General features: G+C 40.6%; 1 protein-coding gene across 7 annotated transcripts; it reads right to left on the bottom strand.

The window, feature by feature from the left end:
* Window positions 1–739: 739 nt before the first annotated feature.
* LOC141767482 (nuclear receptor subfamily 2 group F member 6-like) lies at window positions 740–13,556 on the bottom strand. 7 transcript variants are annotated; one of them, XR_012593857.1, is made up of 7 exons: window positions 13,266–13,556; window positions 11,952–12,672; window positions 10,278–10,372; window positions 6,004–6,341; window positions 4,325–4,571; window positions 1,763–2,991; window positions 740–1,711 (listed from the first exon to the last, which is right to left on the bottom strand). XR_012593857.1 is itself a non-coding variant. In XM_074634822.1 (5 exons), the coding sequence occupies exons 1-5, from the start codon at window positions 12,218–12,220 to the stop codon at window positions 2,717–2,719; spliced, it is 1,233 nt and encodes a 410-aa protein (XP_074490923.1). In that variant the 5' UTR covers window positions 12,221–12,978; the 3' UTR covers window positions 740–2,716. The 7 variants fall into 7 exon arrangements, 4 of the variants coding, with proteins under 4 accessions (XP_074490923.1, XP_074490924.1, XP_074490925.1 ...); XR_012593856.1 differs by lacking the exon at window positions 13,266–13,556 and having other exon boundaries at window positions 11,952–12,978; XR_012593858.1 differs by lacking the exon at window positions 13,266–13,556 and having other exon boundaries at window positions 6,004–6,338; window positions 11,952–12,978.
* Window positions 13,557–16,872: the final 3,316 nt, after the last annotated feature.

The following is a 16,872-nucleotide window of genomic DNA, read 5'->3' as shown; positions in this document are numbered from 1 at the left end:
AACTACGTTAAAACCTTTTTACTAGTAAAATGAAATATTGAAATCATGTTACTAATAATACACATATGATGAATTTGTCTCTTAAATGGTTACAGACTCTCTCCTCCTCCCTACACTCATATTTTGAGTGTTAGTCATTTGCCAAAAAAACCCACAATGAACAAAGTTAAAGATCAATTTGACTGATAGAATTATGTTGTTTTTTTAAGGAGTTTTTCTTTATCCAAACAAGGGTCTAAGAACAGAACGTGTCGTATGCTATACAGATTGTAGAGCACCTTGACACAAATTTGTAATATTGGGCTATGTGAATAAAATTGATTTGACATGTTTAATGCAAATGTGTACGTCCAATATCAAGAATAGAGTTACAACTAATGATTATTTTCATCATCAGTGAATCTGCTCTTGATTTTGCGATTAATAGTTTAGTCTATAGAATGTCACCAATAGTGAAAAAGGCCCATCACAAGGTCTGAGAGGCAAAGGTGACATCTTCAAATGTCTTATTTTGTCCCATCAACAGTGAAAACTCAAATTTTTAAATATTTGAAACAGAAAAGTAAAGTATCCTCATATTGTGAAGCTGGAGCTAATATATTTAAGTATATAAGTGATTAATTGATTATTTCAGCTCCAATCAGGAACTTTGGCATTAACATTACTGGCAAAGTGTTTCTGATATTTACAGATGTGTGCAGCGTCATAATGTCTCAGATACTCAAGTCATCCACAGAAGGAATGTGCATACTTTTATTTCTTAATGCAAAAATAACCAGTCATGTGAATTTCTTTTGCATTTTTTTTTTAGGTTTGGCATGGTCATAGAAACATGCTTCTTTTAAAAGTAAAGCTACACAGTTTAATCACTATTTTTAATATTCCAACAAATAACACAAAGTGATTCAAGAACAGCATGAAGAGCTGACAGCATCGGGGATCATCGCTGCCTTTTTTATGGGTCATACAAAAAGTCAAAAACACAAGTTTGTCCCCACATTGTCTTTTCTTTCAGTCAGTTAATTTGGCAAGAAAAACATTCGTCACATTGAGCTGCAGTTCATGGCAATAACACTCATGAATGTGACTTCTTAGTACCTTTATCTCAGTACCAACAAAAACACCATAACCTTTACAACACTTACAACACTTGAGTACCTTGAACAAGCATAATAATCATCTGAAAGTGACCTCTGTCCACTTCAGGCCGTGCTTTAACACACTGTTTTTCAAAGGGGACCATAAAGGTGAATGAAAATGAAAATGAACTACCTCTACTTTTATAAAAGTAAAGAAAACAAGTCTCCAGTTTGCAGAGATTAATCAGAAAAACAAGGGTCACTTGACTCAGTGAAGCTTTCTGTGAATGATATGTCAAACTTTGGGTGTCCTCTTACATTAAGCATTACATTTCAAAATATATTTTGGCCTGGACAGACAGCAGGGGAATATTAGTGTTTATGGTCTCTGTGATGAAGATACCTTGATCCCTTTATATTTATCTTTAGTATACATGAATATACAATCTTTGTCTTTGATGTATAAAACACGAGGTAATAATGTTTGAGAGGGATGTGACTGTCTGAGGAGCCAAGGTGTGTTTGAGTACATCCACTTCCATTCTTGTATAATATACTATATTAAAGGAATAGCTAAACATTTTTGGGGAAATATTATTCACTTTCTTGCAGAGAGTACAGTAAATATGAAGCTAGAACCACAAAGGTGACAAAACCTGCCTACCAGTACCTCCAAAACTCACTAATTTATAAATTATATTTAATTTGTTGAATCCGTACAAAAAAAAAACGATGCGTAAAAATGACAATTCTCTGTTTTAAGAGGGTTATTTGGCTGTTATCTGATGCAACCAGTGGATACTCCAGAAATGTACTGGTCCCAGGCCAAGAAATAGTCCAGATCATAATTCCCGTAAAACGTGTTGTTTTTATACTTCAGTTTCTAATCGGCTTCTGACTGTAGCTTCATATTTACAGTGAAGATGTGTAAGTGCCATCAATCTTCTCATCAAGAAAGCAAATAAGCGTATTTCCCAAAATGTTGTACAATTCCTTTAAGTACATAACATAAAAAATGTCTTGTTTATACAGTACCTCATATAGTACAATATACAATACAATGCCCATGCCTCTTTGTTTTAATTCTGTACAAGGTGATACTTTGCAGTCCTCACACAAATACATTTGGTAACAAAGTCTGAGATTTCATCCCACATATCAAACATGACACAACGTAGGTATGATCTGCACATGAACATGTCCCAGATATAAAGCTCTACAGAGGGGAAAACACACACAGAGCCTGGGTTCAAACGGAGTCACATTAGGGGTGATATGGGAGGAGGTAGTACAGGCACATGGCCTCATGTTAGAGTCTGCAGTTTCATTAAAGCCCTGCGTTTTGTGTCCAGAGTGAAACAGAGAGAGAGAGCAGACGGAGGTCAGTGCAAAACTGACAAGTGCTGAAACATATAAAGACAATTACACATTTCCCTGAAAGCAGCTTTGGTGTCACTTCCACCAAAATTGACAAAGCTAATGTGGGAAAAGCTGACACTACACTCACAAATGAGGACCTTTAATGTCTGAGATCCCAGTTTGTATTAACATTCAGTTTGTACTTTGTAAGTAATCTTTGTGAGCTCTGATTCCTCCCAATCTGATCTCAGTCTGTCTCACTCTGGAGTCAGCGGCGTTCACTGTCCCGGTACGTAGGGCCAGCTGATGGAGCTCCCTGACAGCTGCATGTCTCGGATCAGCGTCTCGATGGGTGTCTTGCCCACCAGCCGCATGAAGAAGAGCTGGGAGATGAGGTTGGCCGGCACGGCGCGCAGAGCCGGGAGGCGCAGCAATAAGCGGCCGAAGCGCTGAGGCTGGTTGGGGTACTGCAACCTCTCGTACTCTGTTAGGGCCACCTGGGCCTTCTCCTGCAGGGACTCCACATGGGCCGGGTCTGTCAGACCACACGCATCTGTGAAGCAAAGAAACATAAGATTATCAATATTTGATTTTTCTGTTGCTCTGTTTGTGCACATTTTCTATTTTATACTTGTGGCGTCTTCACTCCTATGTAAATTAAAATTCAATCTTTACATTAATTTGTAATCCCTTTAAAGGAATAGTGTGTAACATTTCAGGGGATCTATTAGCAGAAATGGAATATAATATTCATAACTCTGTTTGTTTTTGTTAGCTTAGAATGAGCCCTTCATAACTACATAGCGGGTCATCTTCATGGAGTCCGCCATGTTTCTACAGTAGCCGAGAACGGACAAACCAAACACTGGCTCTAGAGAGAGCCTTTCACGTTTTGACGTTACCTAAAGGCCACCGTAGTTCTCCAACACACTTCTGAGTATGGTAACGTGAGCCGCAGAGTGCAAAACCGTGGTACCGCCAGCCGTCTGACTTCCTTTGTTCCTAAAGCAGCGCTGTTATGGTAACGATGGACTCTGAGCGAGGCGTTACCACAGTTTTGTACTCGGCGGCTCGCGTTACCGCAGTCTTTGAAATGGATGAGTGAGCGGAGGGATACTCAGTTGGTTACAATCTGCAACCTCACCGCTAGATGCCGCCAAATCCTACACACTGTACCTTTATGGAATAGTTCTTAATTCTGGGGAAAATATGCTTATTTGCTTTCTTGCAAAGAGTTAGATGAGAAGCTCGAACCTACTCTCATGGCTGTATGATACATATAAAGCTACAGCCAGCAGCTTGTTGGCTTAGTTTAGCACAAAGACCGGAAAATGAGAAAAACAGCTAGTATGACTCCGTCCAAATTCTGCCTACCAGCACCATGACCCCCTGTTAAACCCCGACTTATCTTTCTTAGACTTTGATTTTTTGTAAAGATTAAACAAACAAGATATAAAGTGTTAGTGAGATTTAGAGGGGCCGATGTTGTTATCTTTGTACAGAGCCAGACTAGCTGTTTCCCTCTGTTTCCAGTCACTATGCAAAGCTAAGCTTACTGTCTCCTGGCTGTAGCTTCATATTCAATGGGCATGGAAGTGGTATCAACCTTCTCATCTAACTCTTGGCAAGAAAGTCAATAAGCATATGTCAAACTATTCCTTTAAAGGAAATTCTCTCTTTGTTTTCAATGAGGTCAGAGGTCACATTCAGTCAAATCAAGGCAACCCTGGAGCTGAGCCCTAAACCTGAACCCTGCCTATAACACCTTATATAGACAGTTTTGTTTTAATCTTCTATAAAGACACCTGGGATCAGTTTACAGCAAAGACATCCAGTTACAGCAGCTTTAAATCCCTTAGATAACCTCACTACCAAACCAGACTTACCAGGTGAAAAGAGTGCAATGGCTTTGAGGCAGCTGTACTCTGCGGTGTCCACCTGCAGCCGGTTCAGCTTATCCACCTGGTCCTGAAAAACCCTGACCTGGTCCATGAACGACACCACACGCTCAGCGGACATGGGAGATGAGTGGAACCCAGCAGCTGCCAGCAGAGGAGCCATGTGTAGCGGCAGGGCCGACTGGGCTGCGTTCAGGATGAAGAGCTCGCTCCAGCTCAGCCTCAGCAGCGCCACCTGTAGAGTTGATTAAGAAAAGGTGAGTCCCAATTCACACCAGACATTTTGAGTTGCTATAGTAGGAAAAGCACAGGTGTTACTAATAATATTTACCATGGCTCTGTTGTATTGAGCCAGCATACACATTACCAGGACCCTGACACTGAAGCAGCTAAATGGAATTCAGCCATCATTAACTGTATTATTTACACCTGTGCTTTTCCTACTGTAACATGTCAAAAACAAAGGCCTATCTATAGGTCAGGAGCACCAAAGGTAAATAAGATAATCACTAATCTGAGGGGCCACGCATCGAGGGATAAGAGAGAATAAAATATTTTTTTTATTTAATTTATGTTTTCCTAGGTTTTGCTTTTTTCTTGGAAACAATGAATATCGAAAATCCTTCAAATGAAGCAATCGAAAATCACTCTTTGGTAGATCTGCTAGCAACTCACTCAAGTCCACACTGAGGCTGTAACCTGTGTAGTTATTGCTTCATTTTTAGGGGTCACTAGTGAAAATAATGAGGAACCACTGACTTAAGAGCATATATGATTTAATACCTTTTTTTTCCCATTTGAAGCCTCTGTACACAAGGCAACATTGAATTTTGGAGTCAATTGTTTGATTTAAAGTGACAGTAGGCAGTATATTTTTGCATCATTGGGTAAAAATCCCATCATAACCTTTCAGCATATTGTAATTCAAGTGTTCTGAGAGAAAACTAGACTTCTGCACCTCCTCATGGCTCTGCTTTCAGACTTTTTTTCAGACAAAACATTTGATCATTGTGATGAAGGCAACACAGTTTATAGTCTAAATATATAAGTCTAATGCAGTGAGGGCCAAAGTGCAAATGTACTACGGAGTATTAGGGCCACATTGAGGGAAAAAACATCTGAGATTTACGGAATAAAGTCATAATATTTCGAGAATAAAGTCATAACTTAACCAGAAAAAAAGAAAATAGTACGTAAAATTACTACTTTATAATATTATGACATTATTCTCATAATATTACGATTTTTTTTTTCTCGTAAACTTCTGACTTTATTCTTGTAATATTATGACTTTATTCTTTTAATATTACGACTTTATTCTCGAAATCTCAGATTTTTTTTTTTACCTCCATGTTGCCCTAATACTCCGTCATACCATAGACCTACAATAATGGTAAATAAAAATGAGAATGTAAACAAAAAACAGTTATTCATCTCCATGTTTATAAGTCCACAGGGAGCCTCTGGAGAGGAGCTGAAGAGACACATGTGGCTCCAGAGCCGCAGGTTGCTTAGAGACCCCTGTTTTAGTTGCTTTAAATGTAAATGCAAACCAAATAACAAGGACTGGCAAAGGATGTAATGTTTGCTACTGCTCAGTAGATCCATTTGTGTTTTGTTGTTGAAAAGGAAAAGAAGAAGTCACCAGCATGTATGTCTTGACTCACCTGCTCTGAGACTGGAAGTTCTGGGAAGTATGGGATGTTTCTGGCCCACTCGATGGTGCTGAAGAGGAGCCGGGCGGCCAGCTCACAGATGCTGTCGATTCCCATGACGGAGGCTCCGCTCGCAGATGCCTGCATCTGTGTCTGACCGTAGGGGGTTACGTAGCGGCTGTTGGGGTACGGCTCCGCCCGGAGGAGCTGGGCGATGAGCTCTGACACCGGCTGCCCGTTGAAGTAGTCCGCCCCAATGTGACCTCCTGGCCCAGCACCTCCAACCCCACCTGCCAGGGAGTTGGGACTGATACCTGAGTGAGATGGAGGGATTCGGCCCCTCTGGACTGCTGCGGACAGAGACAACAGAGTGAACTGAACATCCTGGTGGAGGTATGTGAGGTAAGTGTTTAGTGGTTCTCTTTTGACTCAATCATTCAGTAAATTACAGTTTCTTAGTTTGAATTGGGATTTGAAGGTTGTAGAAAATGTTTTTTTACATTTCTAAAGTAACAAAACTGAAAGGTGTTTTATTCTCATCATTCAAACTTGTTCTTATATAAAAAAACCTTCAGCTTTCTGACAAGGTTTTAATTTAGATTATATACTTAGCTTAAGAGGTTGGCAAATGTTCTCAACCCATGAAAGAAAATAAAATATGACATAGCTTTCTTTGGACAGCGACAAAATGGGACATACTAGGCTATATTGATCAGTTGTATTTGTACAACACATTTCATACACAAGTAAACTCAAAGTGCTTCACATTAAAACAGAAAGCATTTAAAGAGATGAGATAGAAAAGTCATATATAAAATACTCCAGATAAATCATATGTGGAGTATTTTGAAATAACCTTTTAGCCCACCATACATCACACACACACACACACACACACACACACACACACACACACACACACACACACACACACACACACACACACACACACACACACACACACACACGCACACAAACACACATACATACATACATACATACATAAACAATTTCTTATAACCCCTATTGCACTACAGGCCTATTGGTATAGCCAAAATGTAGACTTTTAAATAGATCCCTTAGTGAACTTTTGACTAGCTTAGTAATACCTAGTATGAAACATTTCAACAATATAATCATGAGACACTGATTGCAGTCTAATACTGACACTGCTTTACTTAATTGTAGTCCTCCTCAGTGTTTATAATACTTTAATGGCAATATGACACTGCACCAAATTGTAATGAACACCACTGAGTGTTTTACATTTGTGAATGTACTGTAGTTACACTTCCAAATGCCAAAGTGTCACTGAAAGCAGCGTGTGCTTCTCTGACTGTGTTAAAGGTGAAACAGACATTTCCAGGTAATGTGGAAACAGTGCAACCTGCGTCACGGCTGCGGTCAGCATGGTTCATTAATAACCAGGCTCAATATAACCCCTGGCACGTCGGTCACCTCAGTGCACATTATGTATGGGACGGCGGCTCGTGGTGTCCACTGACACAGACTGAAATACAAGTACGGTTATACAATTACAAATCCTTTTAAAATAGTTTGTGATGTGATAACGAGGGGAGGATTGAAAATAATTACACCAGGGGAAATGGGAATCATCTTGTCTTACCACTAATCAACTTTGCAGCAAATTACAACTGTAATTATATATAGACACACACACTGTATAGAGATACAGAAGGCTCAGTGGGCTTTGACAGAGTGAACTTGTCAACTTGTTGTTTTTTCTGTTATGCAAATCAAACATGGTTGCCTCCTCCTCGTCCCTGAAGCTCAACAGCAGCAGGGAGTCGAGCTCCGGGGGGAAAACATGCTTTGGTTGACAGTATAAATATTGTGCTTGGATCACTGGTAAATGTCAGTGGGGGTTTCTGTTGAAGTAAGCGTTTTCTCTGTGGATTACCCATTTCTCATATTTTTGTATTTTTATGTGTGTTTTGCTGGAGGGTGTTTTTACATGAATCATGGTATTGGTATGCAAAGGAGAGGATATGATTGGTTCAAACCTCGGTGCTGGAAAGTGGCTGTGCATTTACTCAAGTACTGTCCTTAAGTACAATTTTGAGGTATTTGTACTTTGCTTAACTTCCATTTTATGCTACTTTATACCTCTATTCCACTAAATTTCAGGGGGAAATGTGGTACTTTTTCTTTTTTTTCTTTTTTCACTGCGTTTATTTGACAGCTGCAGTTAATTTGAAGATTAAGATATTATATAAAAGATATATACATTATGATTACATTATAAAATATGATAAATTATTAAAGTTTGTAGTGTATAAAATAGATAAAACTGGCTCCACCTCGACCAGCTACAGCTAATATTTTTTTCTACAAAGCAAGTAGCCTACTTTTAATACGTTTAATGCAATTTGCTGATCAGTAACATTTTGAATGCAGAACTTTTACTTTCACAGGTTCACACTTTTTTCTAGTAAACTACTTTTTACTTATATTCACAGACTTTTTCTCCACTTGGGGGCAGCGCAACTAGCTGTAAAAATAACACTTACAAACAGTATTATCACATTTTAAGTTAATATGGAAAATGTGACCAAGCAGTTGCTTATTTACACATCCAGCAGTTACAGAGCAACATCTCTTTTAGCTCTGTTTTTGGTCTCCACCACTGAGGGAAATATCTGTCTCTTTAGCTGCTAAATGCTCCACTGTGTTCACCAGCTAGTTGCTAACTGTCTGTCTGCTGTTTTGTGTTTGCCAGGCAGAGTATAATGGGTTTATCAGGGCTGCTTCTGGAAATAGACTAATGAGAGCGAACCAACACAGTAAAGTTGTGGGCCGTAAAACCAAAACAATGAGCTGAGGGTGGTAAAATGGTCCTTAGAGCTGAGGGTAACTAGGTGATAATTCCCTGTAGGTTTGTCACCACGTCAAATATAGTCAGTAAATCTATTGTAAATATAAAAATAGCAATAGAGGGCTACAGGAATGAGTCCTAAACCTGGAAATGAGTTAGCATTTTAGCACTTCCAGTTCCCTCGTCTTGAAATCAATGTTGTTGTTTTTTTTAATGGGTTTTTAGTTAGATGCCTGAAATAAGATCTGTGGTTAACACAAGCTGAAGAGATTTTAATGTTTTGTTCTACAACGTAAAATATGTCAGTAAATACCCCATTCATGAATTTTTAAGCTTTTATGTGTCTTAAAAAAGTTATCGGTTGCTAACCATGGATGTATTAAAAGAACTGGATTCAGCGTTGGAGGCGGGGCCCCATTCATTCCTATGTGAGTTGCTCAGTGGCGCATGAAGCCTAAATGGCTCGACTTCCGTCTGGAAAAGAACCCAGATCTTGGCAGATCTTGGGCACATGGAAAATGCGCAGTAGCGTCCGCTCGGTCACATGACTCGGTCACAGTCGTCACGCTGCGTCATGCCGCCGTGACGCCGCCGCCACGGCTTGCTCACATGAACGTAGCGTACACAAGTTTATCGCGCGTTCATGAGCTTGCTCGCTCATAGCTAGCTGGTAGCCAGCAGTCTGGTACTAACTGCATTAGATATAATAATAATAATAATAATAATAATAATAATAATAGCCTACAGCTACGTTAAATTCCGTTTATGTTGTGCTACTCTACTACTAGTTACGTAGATGTTAATTATTACATTAACGGAATGCATGAATACATTCACGGCACAGGCTTTACAGCATACAGCCCTTGGGTGTATTATAAGACAATAAAAGTTTTGAATTACAGCCAATATATCCATTATTACAACCGCATACAGCTAGCAGGAAGCTGGCAGGCAGAACCAGGATATGTCCCATGAGCTTGCAGGCTGGCCCAGTCTGATGTGCATTCATTATGCCGAGTAAAATAACTCTGGATGACCGTGGTGTATTTCGTTTATAGTCTAACGTTAACTTTTTACTTCTGGCGATTGCATTCACACTTAAAAAATCATAAAAGTTCATTTGTGGAGATTATCTTGCTGAGTATCATAAACGTTTGTTCAAAACCCAATGGAAAAATACCTATTGGCTTTTTATCAAGGGAACCCAGGGCCATGCTAACTTCCAGGTTGGCCTACAAAAATATGACATCCCTGCAGCACTCTATTAGTGCAGCTGTAAGTGAAGGATTTTCCACCACTGTGAAACCTAAAAGTACAACAATAACCTCAGACATCCATGATTCAGTCTTAGATTTTTCACCTCTTGCAGTAAAAACGCATTCATGTGTCTACTAATCCTAAAAGCAACACCTTAAACCTGCTGTGCACATGGATGACGGACCTTTCATACCTTCTTTGCGCATTCCTACACGGAAACATTTCTTCAGACGACAGTATTGGCACTGGTTGCGGTGATGCTGGTCGATTTGGCATTCTCGATTTGATCTGAACAAAGGAAACAAACGATGAAACACTTAATGTGAAGATAAAAAAAATATGACGTTCACGGATAATTTCCTGATAGTAAACAAGACTTTAATTTCTTTAAGTGACTTTCGAATAAGTAATAGACATCTTTCTCCCCTTTCCTCCCCCTTTCTTGATCCCTATGGTGTGTGAACTGCGTGAGCCGGTGTGGCTGAAAAGCGATCAAGGCTGTGACCTTTGTAAATCATCGGCCTTACACGCCCTTGTGTTGCCTTTTACAGCAGAACAAGCATTTCACAGAGAGCTGCTTTTAGTCCCGTACGTGACAAACTGACTGAAAAGACACCTTCCATACAGCGTTAGTGCATTATTATGTGGAAGAAATAAGTACATTCAGAGGCTGAGTGTAGTCTTAGTAAGAGCAGAGAATTGAGTTGCAACATTGTGTTCCTGTGGTGAAGAATAATGGGAATGTTGACCTTCTGAGGCAATCCATCCTCACATGACTGACCTTCAGGGCTTTCATTTCTTTTCTTTTTTTCCCCCCTAAGGCTGTTTGTGAGGCATATCCAAGGTTGGAGCATATAGTGAGAAATGGACTTATCTGTTGTGTCTTTTCATAAATGTGAATGACAAAAAAAGCAGCATTTAGAAGCACTATATATATATATTTAATAAATGGTTTATAACATGCTATAATGTCGTTGTACGTAGATATTAGGACATTAAAAGTGTTTATTAATGTACAGTATTTGTCAAAAATTATAACTTCTCCTATAAAGATATATTTTAGGCAATATTATTACTAAGTGTATTACTATATTGTCGCTCTTTATCTAGCACTGCAATGACTAATCCATTAGTTGTGAACTATTAAATTAATCACCAACTATTTTGATAATCAATTAATCGATTGGAGTAATTATTTTAAAAGAAAAAAGTCAAAATTCTCTGATTCCAGCTTCTTAAATGTGAATATTTTCTGGTTTCTTTACTCCTCTATGACAGTAAACTGAATATCTTTGAGTTGTGGACAAAACAAGACATTTGAGGACGTCATGTTGGGCGTTGGGAAACACTGATCGTCATTTTTCACCATTTTCTGACATTTTATTGACCTAACAACTAATTGATTAATCGAGAAAATATTCTACAAATTGATCAACAATTAAAATAATAGTTAGTTGCAGCCCTATTTTTATAGGTCTGTACACTAACTTCCACTTATAGATGCCCACAGGAGGAGTTATAGTTTTTGACAAATACATTAATAAACATTTATATCTGCTTACAACTACCTTATAGTGTGTTGTACATCATTTATTAAACGTAAAGTAAAATTTAAAGTAAAGTGTTGCCAAAAAAGACACTTTGGTCCAACAAGAAGAGCGGGAAAAATAAATTAAATGTGTGTCCTTTAGAGCTGCGATTGACTTTTTTATTGTCGATTAATATGTTGATTATTTTCTTGATTAATCGATACTGTCAGAAAAGGGTGGAAAATGTTGATCAGTATTTCCGAAAGCCCAAGATGACATGTTTTGTCCATACTATAAACAAAATAAGACTTCAGTTTGAATCTCCCAGCAGCCCTCACCTGCAGGAGTAGTTGAGGTTTCGTCTGATGCTCCTCTTGAAGAAGCTCTTGCAGCCCTCGCAGGTGAACACGCCGTAGTGCTTCCCGCTGGACTTGTCCCCGCACACCCCACAGTCCACCACGCAGGACTTGTCCTCGTCCCCGACGTCCACATCGCTGCTCCCGGCCTGAGGCGAGCTCTCCTCTTCCTCCCTCCTCAGGTAAGCCTTCTCCCCCAGTCCATTAGTGTCCCCGTTGGGGTTGCCCCATCCCCCGCTCACCATGGCCATATTCTCTGAGACACGCCGCCCTGAGAGTGGATCATACACAGACCCGCCCTGTCCCCCACTCTCCAACTGCCCTCAAAGTCTAAAAACTGATTCCAGACAAGAAAACAAGTGGCTCCACGTCTGTATTTTTTGTCCAAGATCTAGAGGTGGGACAAAAAAGTCGTCCCGGACGCTTCCGTGTTGACCTTTCTCCCCTTCGCCGTCTGGTTGTAATGACCTGGAGGTCCTTTCCAGTGCTGTTATTTCCCTCGTTCTTCTTTAATCCCTCTGCTCTCTCTGTTCTTGTCTTTCACCCTTCTTGTGTTCTCAGCCCTGACCTCCGAGAAAACTTCAGACACACATTGAGTGGTTCAGAGTTCAGGCAGGAGAAAAGGGTGCAGCCTTGCTCTTTTCACTGTGAAACAATAAATTACACTTTGACTCCTTCTCTCTTTCTCCCTCCCTCCCACTTTCTCTCTGCGTCTCCCCCCCCCCCTGGATGAAGTTAAAAAAACAACACCTCACCTATCCCTAAGCATAGTGACAAGGGACAAAAGAGAGTCGCTCTCCAAATGTAAAAGAAGCTCTGCCCCTCTCTCAGCGCTCGACTTTCTCCCAAAAGAACAAGCAAGTGGGAGGAAAATAAAACACAGCTCTCCTTCAGGCAGGGTTAAACTGCCCTGCCCTCTCCTCCAACTTATAAACTAGTCCAACCAGTTCCTGCCGTGCAGAGGTGTTATCTGCTGATCTGAGGCAGTTCTAGTCCAGACTCACTCTTGACTTGTGGTGAGAAAGACAATACGCTCCTTTCACTCCTGGAATAACGTCTTTGTGGTCTCTTCAGGAACAAAGTTCATCAAATAAGTCCTCCTCTTCTTTTATGTTTTCTTGTGGCTCCTCCAACTCTTCAGAGTCTGTGGTGTCAGATGCTCAAATGTCACAGAAAAAAACAACAAGGAGCCAAAACAAAAAGCAGAGTTGAGAAATCTCCTCCTCTCCCAAAGCTCCACAAAGTGTTGTCTCCTGTTTTGTCAGTGCTTGTCCATCCAGCAGTAACAACCAGAACCTCTCTGCATTCCCTGTCCGCAAGTCAGGGTGTACTGTTGCACTCTTTACTATTCTGCCCGTCCTTTTTTTCTTTTCTTTTCCGCCTGTCTTTCTGCTGGCCCCGGCAGGAATAAATTAGGCAAACAAGCCCAGGAAAAACACGGTCATAGAGCTCTCTAGTGAAAGCCAGACGCTGCAGTGGAGAGCAGCCCAGAGATAGCCTAGCCTCCTCTCCTGCTCCTCTCAATCCCCTCTCTGTGTCTCTGCCTCGCTCCCTCCTTTAGGGAGAGTGAGCGTGTGTCTGTGTGCTGAGGGATTTGACACTGCTATTCAAGCCCTGCCGTTGCCATGGCGCCGGATGCCTTATAAGGCCAACGGAGTCAAAGAGCACTGAGTGGGCTGCAGCCACACACACACATAGAAAGAATGCCTAGCGGCCTGACTGGCTGCCTGTTTCCCCCCTGACCCCGGGCCAGCCTGGGAGCAAAGGGGGGAGTTAACCCCAACACTACCGTAAGACAAAGAGGGGGGCCTCGGGGGTCCACACAGCGAGCGCATGGCACTCACACTCATGTTCTCCACTTCACTCTAATCCCAAAGAATTCCTCCGACTTTGTTGACCCAATAATAACAGGGAGGGCCTGTTGTTGTTGAGCAGCTTGTCAAAAGGTTATACGATACGCCAGCGGCTCCTTTTCACACCTGCTGCACACACTCACAGGTCTGTGTGAAGGATGCCAGCGATCCTGGTGAACTGCTGCATCCTGGATGGTGCTGGTTGAGCTTTTGCGTGCACATTTTAAATGGGTGATTAGTATTGTGGATGTATAAAGCTGTTGGACCGGCGAGACAGACGAAAGAAGAAAAGTTGAGATATTCTGACTTTTTAGTCCATGTCTTACAACCAGCCCAGTGTCCCTTAGGGATGGGGGGGGAAATCTATACAGCATAGTATCGAGACATCTTGCGTGGCAACATTGTATCAATACGCACATCAAGTATCGATCTTTTATTATATAAACTATTGACCTTTTAACAATCAGAAGGCCGTTATTTTGTCTTTCAGAGGTTGTAACAGGCTCAGTTTAAAGCTAGAGTGTAGATACTGGTATCATATGAAACTACAAAACCTAAGAAATCCATTGGTACCAATCATGTCATGTTAGCTTGTTGGGAAGAAAGCTAAATGACGCTCCAAAGTTAGGCTAAGTTTTGGCGAGGAATAACTGGCATGGCCATTTTCAGGGGGGTCCCTTGACCTCTGACCTCAAGATATGTGAATGGAAACTCTGAGATGAACAGAGTGAAAACTGTGTCTTATTACATAAACAGATGTTGACAAACTGCATTATTTACAGTTGAAAAAAGGTAATAAATTGGAATATATCTTATCGTGTGGCATCTGATGATTCCCACCCGTAACGTCCATACTGGACAGTTCTGCATTTCACTTTCATGTCTAATGCCGATGTTTAGAGCCAACTGAGGAAGTATAGTAGTGTGGCCTATAATGTGTTGAGGTGGAAAGTATGTGATTGAAGGTCAGGGTGGTGGGTGGTTGTAGCACGCCCAACCTTCATGCAGGAGACCAACAATTGTGTTTTTATGAACTGTAACCACAGTCTTTCCCTAACCGTAACCAAGTTTTTTAGTTGCCCAATCATATTTAATTTGCCATAAACGAGATCTTTCTCTAACTTAACCATGCTGTTGTTGTCTTCCAGTGTGGCCATTCGGAAACAACTAGTTTCGATTTCCTAAGTGGTCTGAACACATAATACAAAATAGTTATTTTCTAGCATAGTCTGGCTCTTACAGTTACAGTATCACTTATCATCATTTTTCCATTTACATTTTGATGGGAAGCGTAATTGTTCCCTGGAAACTCTTTTCCTGTGAAGGAGGCGCTACGTTTCTGAAGTTGTAGGGAGGTGTTCGTGGTGGATGATGGGTGTACAAAGTGCAGGACTTTGACAGTGCCGTCCGGGGTTCACATCCTGCAACCACAAAAATGCTTCACCATGCTTTAGTCACTATGGGTGGATACTGAAGGAAAACCAATGAAACACATTGTCGGTGAACACTTTACTCATACGTTCAGAATCAACATTTTGCGCCTTGTTAGATATGTTAATTAAAGTTCCCATTATGTTGATAACGGTTAATCCTGGCATCAATACATTTCCTTCTAAATATATTTTCTGTTGCAGATTAGTAGGATATACTAGATGTATTTAAGCAGCCCATTTGCACCAAAAGGTGTAGGAATGCCACGATAATACGCAAGGTATTTAGCGTGCAATAAGAACACCTTTCTTTCATTTGGGGTGTCATTTGTATGCCTTGTAGTCTGTACTTACTGCAATGTAAATACATCCACATAAATATGCCAGGTTAAGGTTGTTTGGCAAATTACGTTCGTAACGTTCGTCATGTGTTTTTTAGTGACGTTTGTGATGTGTTTTCCGTACTTATGTTACATTGCTTCCGTACGTATTTGCCTTAGTTTGCGTATTTTATTTTAAACCAAACCATGAGGTTTTCCCTAATCCCAACAAAGTGGTTCTATTGCCTAAACTTAAGTGTGTGCTTCTGTTGCCTAAGCCTATATGCGGGCGTTACCGTAGTTTTGTTGCATGGTTTAAAAATGACACGCAAAAGCGAGTTACGAATAACACACGAAAAGCCTAAAATGCGTCCTCATAACACAAGGAATGTCCGTGTAATGACGTGCTATTTATACGCCATCCCGTGAGACCGGGTTGCATTTAAGAGACAGGATTGCTGTTTTTACAGACATTGTGTACTACTTCTCATGACGAGTAAACTGATCTGGATATGTAAAATCTGCGGACTGCCCCTTTAAGATCATTTTTGGCACAAATAAATTGTTACATGTACATACTTCTCCTGTTTTACAAATCAAACTACAGTTTGCTGCGTAACTCATCTATCGTCTTGGCACTCGACAATGATCCTGTGGAATTTCTGGCTTGCTTTGTCTGTCATACCAACAGCATTGTCATGTGAAGGGAGGACAAAATAAACAATCAGGGCCGGCAACCAAGGTTTCCAATAACAGCCTCCAAACGCAGAAGAAGAAAAAAAACCCACAGAGGAGGTATTCACTTCCAAGCACGCCGGGTTAAAAGAACGTCTATGTTCCAAAAAGCGTTTGCTCATCACATGGTTTTACAGGAATTCCCCCAGAATGACAAAACATTTTGTCCTTGTGCTCTTCAAAGAAATGTTTTGTCTCTCAGATGTGTGAATAGCAAAAGAGCAAAGAGGTAAAGGTTGATAACAAGGCTCGCAGGAAGAGGAAGGATTTCTCTTACGCAATTTTCCGTCGGTGACGTTAATTCAGCCTTTTTAAATGTGCGCATAAGGTAACTTTAACCCACATCCGTCACAGCGAGACTCGTTGTGCATGGATAGGCCTTTTGTTTGGTTAAAAGGTTATCTGGGCCGAGCTAAGCTGCTGTAAGTTGAATTAGTGCTTTCCTTTAAGCCTCTGTGTATGTGTACTAGCAGACCATGTGGAATAGTGTTTGATTTAAAACCTGTAAAGATTTGAATATGTAAAGATTTGGGAGTGGAACATGTTTGAAAAGTACAACATAAAT

Source organism: Sebastes fasciatus, chromosome 5, assembly GCF_043250625.1.
Source record: "Sebastes fasciatus isolate fSebFas1 chromosome 5, fSebFas1.pri, whole genome shotgun sequence".
Taxonomy (NCBI): Eukaryota; Metazoa; Chordata; class Actinopteri; order Perciformes; family Sebastidae; genus Sebastes; species Sebastes fasciatus.
Note: the sequence above shows the minus strand (reverse complement) of the source record. Positions and strands in the feature narration are given on the sequence as shown.